The sequence below is a fragment of the Tenrec ecaudatus genome, chromosome 9, assembly GCF_050624435.1.
Source record: "Tenrec ecaudatus isolate mTenEca1 chromosome 9, mTenEca1.hap1, whole genome shotgun sequence".
In the NCBI taxonomy this organism is placed as follows: Eukaryota; Metazoa; Chordata; class Mammalia; order Afrosoricida; family Tenrecidae; genus Tenrec; species Tenrec ecaudatus.
Window position 1 is genome coordinate 57,598,072 of NC_134538.1, and position 12,747 is coordinate 57,610,818.

The window sequence follows — 12,747 nt, forward strand, 5'->3', positions numbered from 1 at the left end:
GGGATTTATTATCAAGAAGTTTCCATGTCATTTCTTCTTGAGAAAGGTAGTCTTTGGTCACTTGTTTGAGCTACTCTATCTTGTTTCTCCATGTGAACTAAAAATGTTTGTCTTTGAAACATTTTGATATTTTTATAACTATTGAAATCATGATTGTATGTTGGTATGGTTTTAGGCACTCTCCGAGAACTGTCTCCTGATGGTTGTGAGAAAGTGTGAGTGTATGTACTGCTCTCTGCTGCTCGTGTAGCACATTTGAGAGCGGATTTGGCTGATACCGGCTGCTGCCTGTCAATGATCAGGTGATGGAGGACCAAGTTAGGTCTATAGGAGATATGGACGTGTCTGAGCCACGTGGGCATGGCTATTGTCTCCTGTCCACCCGTAGTACTAGGAACAAACAGCAACCAAAACAATAAGTGATAATAATAATAATAATAATAATAATAATAATAATAATAAAGAAAACAAGCAGGGGAGACAGGTAAACAATAGCAAGAAAAATGAATTTAGTAACCAATAAAGGAAAGAAAATAAAAACAAAAAGAGAGAAAAATAATACAAAAAGCAAACCTTGGGTGGGGGAGACAAAGAGAATAAAAAAGAAAAAATTTGGAGGAAAGAAAAAAGATAGAAGGGAAGGGGAAAAATAAAATAAAAGCAGAAGGAAAGCAGAGAGGTAACAGATTAAAAGGGTAGGAGAAGAATAAAGAAAGGGAAAACTGTGGGGGTCAGGACACTCCATATGGGGCAGGATCATCTGCTAGCCAAGAAGCTCTGAATGAGGAGGGCAGAAGGTGAGAATCCTGGTCCTGCATGAAATTTCTGCAACGTACATATTATCTGGGAACAGAACATCTGATCTAGAAGTGGTTCATGCCTCCTTAGATGATAGCTGAAGTCAAAAGCATTTGTTACTAGAAGGAATTTTTTTTTAATCATCTAATATTTATTGAATTTGATCTTGAAGGATAATGGACCGTGAGGTTAAAAACGGCAACAACTTTTCTTCTTTCCTTGCCCTGTCTGCCCCTGGGCAGGGGCTGGCGGGGCTGGCTCACAGTGGGATCATCAGCTGCACGTCCTTCTCGTAGATGTCAGGGATCATACCCAGAGGGGAGCTGACCATGTACACAGTGTTCTTGCCGAACAGCTGGCACTCGTAGTGGATGAGCTGCTCCCAGAAGCCACTGTTGGGCCGGATGATGGGTCGGCATGACTTGGCCCACACGTGGGCATCCAGCAGCGACATGGCGTGGTACTTCATGAGGTAGGCAAGGCAAAGGGTGGCCGAGCGGCTGATGCCAGCGGCACAGTGCAGCAGCGTCCGGCCCTGCTTCAATTCCACAGCGTGGATGTGGTCGGCGATGGGGTCAAAGAAGTCGCAGAGGCGTGAGATGGGCGTGTCGGTCACAGGCACCTGCATGTACTGGATGTTCTCATGGCGGGTGTTCACCACCTCTGCCGAGATGTTGATGACTGTGGTGATCTGGTGGTGGGACAGCAGGAGCTTGTTGTTGGCAGCCGCACCACTACTGATGTACAGGCTGCTGGTGACCTGAGAGAGGCCGCTGACTGAGGGCTGTCGGAGCTGGACCGGGAAGGCACACGGAGGTGCTGTCATCCAGGCGGTGACTCACATTCAGTGGGGAGCGAGGGAGGCATCTGGGCTGGGTCCACAGAGAGCATTTGTCAGCCACGAGATGTCTGAGGAGGAGAAACGGTTCGTGAGAGCCGCGTCCATGCTGGCTGGCGAGGTGAGCTGCAGCCAAGTGGATCCCAGCCCCACGTGTGCAGAGTGGAAGTGTTCGACGGGGTTTTCGGGCGGTGGCCCTTTCAGCAGGCAGGCCTGTCTTCCGAGGTGCCTGGCTGCGCTACGGCGCCCGTCAAGGGACCAGTCAGGCCGCGCCCGCGCCATCCCCAGAAGGAATTTTTTTAAGCCCAAAATTTAGATAGAGGCAGAACAGCTGGTTACAGCTAAGGGTAAGGGCTAGCCACACTTCTGATCACCAGAAGGGTATGGGGATTGAGGGGGAGCCCAGTTCTCTGATATCAAGCCACCAAAGTGCACTTGTGTAAGACAGGCTGCTGCCTCAAATACTGCAAGATGGCAGCCCCACATCGGGCCAGTCAGCAATTCATTCATCTATTTCCTTGTTCACCACTTTTGTTCAGCTTTTTCTCCTACTCAGTATTTCATCCACTTCTCTAGTAATTTCTCTAAAGTTGAAGGCTCCAAGATTACCTTCTGCATCTGTTTCATTTGATTTCTCCTACCTTTGTTGTAGAGGGTCTATACAGTGTGCCTGCCTATTGTGCTGTCTTGCTGGAAATCTTGTAGTAAATATCCAACTAAATATGTGGGTATCATCACATTTCTACTGAATAGCATTCTTCTATTGATCCAGCCTGAATTTGTTCTAGGTGAATGTATCTCTTCTGTGTCCTATGACAAAAATTTCTTCCCTGGCTTTTTAAATATTGAGGGTGGTCTTTTCTTTCTTACTCATTATTTGTATTTTGATATTTATATTATTATTTTATCCTTACCACTGTTTTTATTCTGTTTTGTTTCATTTTTATTATTAACCATTTTATTGGGGGCTCATACAACTCTTTTCAAAATACATACCATTGTGCAAGCACATTTGTACATTTATTTTCTAATTCCCAGTTAGTGAAGCACAGAAGTGGATGCATACAGGTAATAACTGGGGATGTGGGGGTGGGGTGGGAGATAGGGATGGTGAGGGTATTTGGGGAGTAAAGAGTGAAGGCCAGAGGGGAGAGGAAGCACTAGAACTGATTGTGATTACACAACTCATTTTAAGGACAATTTAACCATTGGGGGAGGGGTATTTCTAAAATTGTGGTAATGATTGCATAAATCTTGATATGATTGAACTATTGAATTGTATGATATGTGGATTAGGTGTCCCCAAAAAATGTAAAAAACAAAAAAAAGTAGCCATCTAATATCAATTGGATAGACAGAGAAGAAAATTGTGTGACCCAAGTATTATAAATAATAACATCCAATTCTAGAGGAAGTAAATATATTAAATCTGAACACCATGACTGCAAAAGGCTTTTGATATTAGTGGAAGCCTGAAATCCTCCTTGAGCTATGATCAGAGTGGATTCACCAGAGGCTTAATCCACGTGGGGATGCTATGCTGTAAATGGATTTTGGACTTCCTCCAAAAATTAGGTATTATGTGCCTAACTGGGTATTCCTTTTTTAAAAATAAATCTTTTTATTGGGGGCTCATACAACTCTTATCACAATCCATACATATATCCATGTGTCAAGCACATTTATACTTTTGTTGCCCTCATCATTCTCAAAACATTTGCTTTTTACTTGAGCCATGGATATCAGCTCATTTTTCCCTCCCTCCCCAAACCTCCTTCCCTCATGAACCTTTGATAATTTATAAATTATTATTATTTTGTCAGATCTTAAACTGGCCAACATCCCTTCATCCACTTTTCTGCTGTCCATCTCCCAGGAAGGAGATTATATATAGATCCTTGTAATCAGTTCCCCCTTTCTACCCCACCTTCCCTCCACCCTCCCGGTATCACCACTATCACCACTGGCCCTGAAGGGATCATCTGTCCAGGATTCCCTGTGTTTCCAGTTCCTATCTGTACCAGTGTACATCCTCCTGGCCAGTCAGATTTGTAAAGTAGAATATGGATCATGATACTGGGGGTGGGGAGTGGGTAGAAAGCATTTAAGAACTAGAGGAAAGTTGTATGTTTCATCATTGCTACACTGCACCTTTGACCCTTCTGTAAGGGGATATCCAGTTTCCTACAGATTGGCTTTGGGTCCCCAATCTTCACTCCCCCTCATTCACAATGACATGATTTTTTATTTGATGCCTTATCCCTGATCCCTTTGATACCGCATGATCGCACAGGCTGGTGTGCTTCTTCCGTGTGGGCTTTCTTGCTTCTGAGCTAGATGGCTACTTATTTACCTTCAAGTCTTTAAGACCCTAGGCACTATATCTTTTGATAGCTGGGCACCATCAGCTTTCTTTATCACATTTGCTTATGTACCCGCTGTCTTCAGCAATCGTGTCAGGAAGGTGCCAGTTTAATAGACCAAAGTGTTCTTGCATTGAGGGAGCACTTGAGTGGAGGCCCAATGTCATCTGCTAACTAATATTAAACCTATAAATAGATCTTTCCCCGTCATATCTAAATATATTTATATATGTACATGCCTATATTTAGACCTCTATAAATGCCCTTTGCCTCCTAGTTCTTTCCTCTTTCCTTTTACTTTGCTCTTGGTTAACTTGTGTATTCTTGATCTGCTTCGTAACCAACCCTGGTGACACAGGCAACATATTATAGACAATTCAGACATTAAATGCTATCCTTCTAAAGTACACAACACCCTTCATAAACCACATCAGAAGGACCCAAACTGGAAACCCCACTAAGTGTACTGGTCTTTACCTTAAACTCACTTCTAGCAGAACCAAGGAATGGAAATACTCCCTTGAACTATAAATTGAAATGCCCTAGTGGGAAAAGTAGATGATCACTATCCCAAGGATAGAGTCAGTGTGGCCTTGAGGCTATTGCTCTGAGGGTGCCCCAAATCGGTGACCCAGGACCAACATCTATTTGCTGTTCCCACATGCTCTCTTCCTTTCTGTGACCTGTGTGAATCTACCAGGAATGGTCTGCCTTCATAAATGAGTGTTAATGACAGCATTGTCATATCTCCAACCCTTACTGCATGTATAATTAATGTCTAGTCACCCACGTTTTGAAGTTATATGAGTCAACCAACCATTCATGTGTTGGAGTCTAATTTGAAGGCATCTGGTTATAATGAAAAATAGCATCTGGGGCCTTAAATGCTTGTCTCAAAGCAGGAGCCATTAAGTGAGGACTCAGCTAAATTCATATGGAAAAAGCACAGCCTGCACAACCCAAGGGTTGTAAATAAGAAGATCCAAACCCCGAGGAGGGAACGAACCAGTGCCTAAATTCATAACACCCAGTTTTTGGAAAGCTGTGGATAATAGTGGATAATAGTGGTAACTCAAAATCCATTTGCAGGATCCCTACATGGATTGAGTCCTTGCTGAACCTCCAATGCACATGGAGTAGGAATGGTAACAGTCCTAACAGCAGACAAAAAGCATTGTAAAGTGAATTTTCACAAGTTTACTTATGCTGGAATATAACACCTGGTCATTTAACCTCCCTTTGAACCCAATGTGAAGGTATTCTAATTCTTTTATGTTGTTTGCTTTCTCTTAGATTGAGGTCTTTCTCTGTTTTATACGGTCATTATTTCTGGGTCCTTGTTGGTTGTTTGCCCTTGTTCTGTGTGTTTATTTGTGTAGGGAAACCCGAATGGGTCTGAAGACAGGAGCTGGAAGAATGATTGCCTGAGGAAAAGGTTCAGAAGTTGATTGCAGCAATGGTTATACAACCCTGCTTGATATGATTGAATTATTGATTTTGATGTGTTAATTATAGTTCAACAAATTTTAAGTACATGAAACAAAATCTTTCCATCCTCATTTCCCAGGAGTCGTCTAGCTACAAAGTGGGAGAGAAGTTCCATGTCATCAGAAGCTTACCGCTGCACCAAATGCTCGCTTTTACCGAATGTGGCAGACTGCAGATAGCAGACACACTGTCCCACTTCGTAGACTTTGGGGACTCACAGGTGCAAGGCCACTGTAAATACCTGATTTGTTGTTAGGTGCCATCAGGTTAGTTACAACTCCTACCGACCCTCTGCACAATAGAACAAAACACTGTCCAGTCCTGCACCATCCTCACAATTGCTATGTTTGCACCCATGTGGCAGCCACTCCGTCAATCCACCCATTTTGGTAGCCCCTTTTCTTTTTTTAAAACAATTTTATTGGGGGCTCATACAACTCTTATCTCAATCCAAACATACATCAATTGTGTAAACACAACTGTACATCTGTTAGCCTCATCATTCTCAAAACATTTGCTCCCCACTTAAACCCCTGACATCAGCTCATTTTCCCCCTTCCCCCACTCCCTCATGAACCCTTGATAATTTATAAATTATTATTGTGCCCTATCTTACACTGTCCGACATCTCCCTTCACCCACTTTTGTTGTCTATCCCCCAGGGATGATGTTATATGCAGATCCTTGTAATGGGTTCCCCTTTACACCCAACTCTCCCTCTACCCTCCCGGTATCGCCACTCACCACTGTTCCTGAAGGGATCATCTGTCCTGGATTCCCTGTTTCCAGTTCCTATCTGTACCAGTGCACATCCTCTGGTCTAGCCAGATTTATGAGGTAGAATTGGGATCATGATGGTGGGGGGGCGGGGGCAGGAAGCATTTAGGAACTAGAGGAAAGTTGTATGTTTCATCATTGCTACACTGCACCAACTGGCTCGTCTCCTCCCTGCGACCCTTCCATAAAGGGGTGTCCAGTTGCCTACAGATGGGCTTAGGGAGATAACCTCTTTTCTAAATTTCTCTGTCAACAAAGAGAGGCAAGGCATCTGAAAGGCTAGTCTCTGCAATCCAGTTACCCACCCACCAGCCCACAGCCTGCTCCTGTTCTGTCTTTGGTCTTTGCTGACAGCTACAGATTAGTCATAGCACTGCTGGAAAACCAATCTCAGCAAAACTTCCAGTGGTCTTTTGCTAGTCTCTCTTAGCTCAGAAATTCCAGTGACTATCATTTGCCCTGTTAACTTAAATATCTAAAATATCGTATTTGAAAATGGTGTCTCCTTTTCCAACAATGCTAAGAGTTAATCTGTTTGTTTTCATGAAGATTTTCTATGTGCAGGTGGGAAAGTTCAGTAAACTGGCTTAAAATGAAAGCACTCGACTACATCTTTTCATTAGGAATATTTTCTTCTGCAAGATTAAGTGTTTTATGGAAAGGTATTTTATGAGCAAGTTGAGTACCTTGCATACAGAGACAGGAACAATTCAATATCAAATGATGGATTTCCAGGATGAGTCCGTCTGGCACTCCATGCCTTAGGCAACACTGGCAGCTCACGGCTGTGGATGGAGGGGAGGAAAGGAGTGTGGGGGGCTTTTATTCTGAAGTCTCTCAAGAGAACTATCCCTAATGCATTGACTGTACATACCCATGTGGCTTGAACTGGCCATATCCAATGAATTGGGGCCTTGACTTTCTCCCCTCACTCGTGGATTGAGGAATCTAAGACTTGGGCTTCCCAGACCTTGGAGGGCTATCATTCAAGGGATAATTGCTCTGTGCTGATATACCAAGGTCTAGTAATTACAAAGCACAGCGGTCCAATGTATCTTGACCCTTCTTGAATTTTTCTTCCAATTATTTTCACATTCAGTGGCACATTATACTGACATAACCAAATAACCAAACTCACTGCTGTGAAATTGATGCTCATAGAACCCTAGACAGGGTAGTGGTGCCCCACTCTGAGTATGTCTTTTTCCCATGGAGCAGTTAGCGGTTTCCAACTGCCAACCTTCCGGCTAGCAGCCTAACATGTAACCACGCCACAACCTTACCAAAGCTCTTTTTAAGTTTCCCGTTTGTATAACCCAAATCAGAAATACTAGTTATACCTTAGATGACTTTTTCAGGTGGGAGAGAGGACAACACTGAGCAAAGTGCCCAGGCATCTAGTCACATATTCTTAAGTATTTGTCAAATTGTTTAATGATTGACAAATTTGCACATCTGAACATGTCACAAATGATCACTTAGTACAAATCCCTCATTGTGATCAATAAGGACACTGAAACTTTATGGGCCATTAAAAAACTAGTCAGAATCATTGGTACTTTTCAATGCTCTTTCCATTATAAAGTGATGCTTGGGAGATAAGTCTTATACATGGGTGATAAAAATGGCGACTATCTCATTTGCTTACTCTGATTGTTCCATTCAGTCAGCCTACCAGGATAGCATCTGTAGCCACCCAACTAGCTTGTTCACCAATGGACTCTAATTTGACATCAAGAACCAGGAATCTGAGAAATTAGGTGTTTATTTGGACTGTTCTTTGCCTCATAGATAGAAGCTTCTCTTTCAATAGAACTCCTGGAGGTGGGTTATCAAGTGTTATATGAAATCATTGGGGAATAAGACAGATCAATAATTTATATTAGTGAAGTTATGTAGAGCCTATTTTAAAAAAACATGTCTAGGAGAAAAAATTCCTTTTGAATAATAATTATTCCATGAACCTAAATATAAATTTAAATTGCATATGCTAATAATAAGAGAACATCACAAATATTAAGCAAAATAAGCTGGAAAACAAAACTATATGACGTTAGGGAAAAATAATGGGTAGATGTGGTAGTTACATAATTTTGTCACTTTGAACATATATAAAAGTGTAAGGATGGTATACAACCTCCCAATCAGGTCACAGCCAGGGTGCCCTTCTGAGTGTGGCCTCCTCATAAGGACTGCCCTAGGAACCTCCCCTCCTCTATTTTCACCTTGTTAGCTGACCCTAATCCTCTGCTTCCACCATCCTCAGATGCACCAGTCTGTGATCTTCCTGCATTCTGCATCATAGCATGTCTGAAGAGAGACTTATGGGCTACTATCAGACTCCAAAAAAGAAAAATGGAAAAAAGCTCCACTGAGCAGTTTTCGTAGTATTTATCTTTCCCACTAGGTCATCCAGCAACTCGCTCTGAGTTAGCGCACCCAGTGCCGCTGCTTGGGAAGGTTCTTTGATTACAGTGAATGTTTTCATGGAAGCAGTTTGCTCAAACATCGTTTTTTTAATGGCAGATTTAAGATAAATTTTGAAAATTTTGCTATGAAATTTTATTTCCTGCTCAGGAAAAATGCCACAGAAACTGTTGTGATGTTGAACACAGCTTACAAGGGCAGTGCTATGGGAAAAACTCAACGGTAGTGGTTTTCTCATTTCAAAAGGTGAAATGTCTATTGAGGACAAACTTCATTCTGGACTACTATCAACTTCCCGAAAGGGCAAAAAATGTCAATTTGTAGTGTGCATTTGGAGTTCATGCCACCAGGTGAGACTCTTAATCTAAATTTCTATTTAGAGGTGATGATCGTGTAACAGAGTACAAAAAAAAAAAAAAAGACCTGGTTTGTGGCAGACAGGAGACTGGTTTTGCCACATCTCTCACACACCTGCTCATGCAGTCATATCAGTGCACAAGTTTGTGGCAAAAAAAAAACCAGCATGCCTCTCTTGCCCCACACACCTTACTCATCTGACCTCACTTCATGTGACTTGTTTCTGCAAATGAAGACAGACATGAAAGGATAGCAATTTGATGCGAAAGAGATGAAGAAAAAAGCAAGGGAGGTACTTGTCAGCCCTCCAGATGTTTGAAAAATGCTTCCAAGAATCTCAAATTTAACAAATGTATTAAGTATAGTAGAGAGTATTTTGAAGGTGATAAGTTTTGTTAAAAAATATAAATACATAGCTTTGAAAAAATCCAGTTTGGGGTACCCTTCATAATTAGTTTTTGACATAAAACTCTTTCTTACACATTAGTGTCACTGGATTTGTTTCTCAACTCGGCCTAACACAGTAGTGATGGGGAGAAGATACACAATTATTATGCAACCATAAATTAGAGGCCTTAAGCACACCAGCCTGTGTGATCACCAGGTATCGAAGGGATCAGTTATCAGGCAGCATTGGAACAAAAAAATCATATCATTGTGAATCAGGAGGAGTGCGGAGTGGAGACCCAAAGCCCATCTGTAGGCAATTGGACACACCCTTACAGAAGGGTAGTGGGGTAGGAGATGAGTCAGTCAGGATACAGGGTACAACTTTCGTCTAGTTCCTAAATGCTTCCTCCTCTTACCCCTCATCATCATCCCAATTCTACCTTACAAATCTGGCTAGACCAGAGGATGTACACTGGTATGATAGGAACTGGAAACACAGGTAATCCAGGGCAGATGATCCCTTTAGGACCAGTGATGAGCGTGGCAATACCAGGAAGATGGAGGGAAGGTGGAGTGGAAAGGGGGAACCGATTACAATGATCTACATATAATCTCCTCCCTGGGAGATGGGCAACAGAAAAGTGGGTGAAGGAAGATGTGGGACAGTGCAAGATATGACAAAATAATAATTTATAAATTATCAAGGGCTCATGAGGGATGGGGGAGCAGGGAGGGAGGGGAAAAAATGAGGACCTGATGCCAGGGGCTTTAGTGGAGAGCAAATGTTTTTAGAATGAGGGTAATGAATGTACAAATGTGCTTTACACAATTGATGTATGTATGAATTGTGATGAGTTGTATGAGCCCCTAATAAAATGATTTTTTTAATTAGAGGCCTTCTTAACCTACATTTTAATTTTCGTTCCCCAAGATAAGTGTAAGCTAACTTTAGAATTGAGACCAAACAATTAAGTAGCCTACAGGCACAATAGAGCCAGAGATTTAAAAAACAGGTCTATAGGATTCAAGTGTTTGTCTTTATGTTACAGCTCCACCCTCCCAACATCAGCTTGTCAATGTGGAAAGCAAATTCTTCATTTTAAATTAAGAAAGCAAAATGCCAAAAGAATGAGAGAAGACTTTAGATTTGGAATAAAATTCCTACAGTTCAGATATATAAGGGAAACATTTACAAAGACCCAACAAGCAAATTTGGTATCTCACTGTATTCCTACTTAAAATTTAAGCACAAATGGTAAACAAAGTTACATGCCCTGGTATATAATTTTACTAAGGAATTACAATTTTCAAATATACTAAAAACCAGCTCTCACTTCTTTGAAGCAATAGTTGGAGGCAGCATAGCACCAACAAAACAATCAGGAGGAAAATTTAATCCAACATTATCTTATCCAATCAAGACTAACAAACAAAAACATGCCACAAAGAAGTTTATGAAAACTTCCTAATTGTCTCAGAAGCATATGGAAAATTAGGGATAAAATGATTCTTTCAATTGGTCCAATATAAAAACAACTGCCAGGTGACTTGAGTCTCAAAATTCCCTTCCAGTTATAAATATTCTTGATTATAACCTACAGCCTTAGCTTCTCATTTGAATAGACTTTAGCCTTAATTTCATAGTAACTAGACAAATGGAGCTCTAATTCTAGATACACTGAGTAAACCAGATTTTCTTTTAGATATAATCACATTAAGCGACACAAAAAGGAATATTCCACCATTTCATCATGCCATTTTTAAAAATTGTATTCAAATTCTATCATTTTAAAATCATGAGGAAATTAGAACCTCAGTGTAATATGCAAGCAGATTTGTGTTTGTGCTACATTCATTGTTCCATCTTCAGCAGCTTGAACACCACCTGGCATTCAGTAAATACTTGTCAAATGAAAGGTAAAGAGAATGTTAACAAACACCAATAAAAACAAAAGCTGCAAAATGCCCACGGTTGGCATAGTACAAGCATTTTGATTTGGTGCAGATGGTTATGCACACAAAAAATCCAAACCAATTGCTGTAGTCAATTCCAACTTACAGAGACCCATCTGTGTCACAGTTGAACTATGTGCCAGTTTTCCGAATGGGTGTTTAACAGACCTTGGTTCTGAGGTGCCTTTGGTAGACTCGAACTTTCAACCTTTTGATTAGTAGCCAAGCACATTAAATTTTGTACCACTCAGATGCTAGGTGGTGCATGTGAGGATAAACTATATGTATATATGTATCAGAGGATAAACTAGAACACATGTGAAAAGTTTAACTAGCATACTCTTAAGATTTTTAGCCAAGCAATTTTTAAAAACTCATAATAGTACTCAAAATACTTATTACAGTAAAAAAAAAAAGATAATGAACTGACTGCCCTGCATTATTAAATGTCCCCTAGCATAGGAGTTAAAACAGAGCAACAAAAAAGAGGAAGGCCTTCAACCAGGTGGACTGAGAGAGTGGCTGCAACAAGAGGCTCAAGCACAGAAACAATTGTGAGGCCAGGCTGGCTCAGGAGGAGCCGTGTTTCAGTGTTTGCACAGTTTGGAACCGACTCAAGGGCGCCTAACAGTGGAGTAAATAAATTGTAACACAATGGAACACTAGGCAACCAATCATGAATGTGAGATGCTGTAGAGGTCTAACAGATAAAATTATGGGCATTTAAGGAAATAAATGGGCTATTTATACATGAAAATACATAGTACAATTCCACTTCTATGTAAAATTAAACATCTGGAAAAGTCTATAAACTAAAAATGTTTCCTGTCCAAAATGATTTTTATTCTCTTCTTTTCATTCATCTCTACTTTCTAATGTTTTTGGAATAAGTATTTATTTGTAAAATAAAATGTATTTTAAAAGTCAGAAAAATTCATTTTGAAATAGTTATACTACACAAGCTGTGTAGTGACCAATTATAAATTTAAATATACCTTCTGAATAAAATAACACATTATTCACTTCCAGTTCTATGGCTGTGTTTCTGATATTATATGTTATTTTTGAACATATTCTTATTAATCTGGTTTTAAAAAGCTGTAAAAGAAATTGCAAATCAACAAAAGTAGACTGGCACACTATAGTTTTTGATGAGAACTTAAGTCTACTTGAACATCTAGAAATAGTCCTTTGAATTTAAACTGATATACTTCTAACATTAAGAGTTAATGAACTCCTTTTTAAATGAAAGATAAATATAAATCACATACATGCTAACATACAAATGCAAACTTATTTAATTTAAATTTAAGCATATACTACATATTAAATATCTTCAAACAAGTATCTTTTAGA

The 12,747-nt window shown here is 40.5% G+C and overlaps 1 protein-coding gene across 1 annotated transcript; it reads right to left on the minus strand.

Moving 5' to 3' along the window:
• Positions 1 to 927: 927 nt before the first annotated feature.
• LOC142456368 (dual specificity protein phosphatase 18-like) lies at positions 928 to 1,915 on the minus strand. The gene has a single exon (XM_075557524.1). The coding sequence runs from the start codon at positions 1,622 to 1,624 to the stop codon at positions 1,058 to 1,060; it is 567 nt and encodes a 188-aa protein (XP_075413639.1). The 5' UTR covers positions 1,625 to 1,915; the 3' UTR covers positions 928 to 1,057.
• Between the last annotated feature and the right edge of the window lie 10,832 nt (positions 1,916 to 12,747).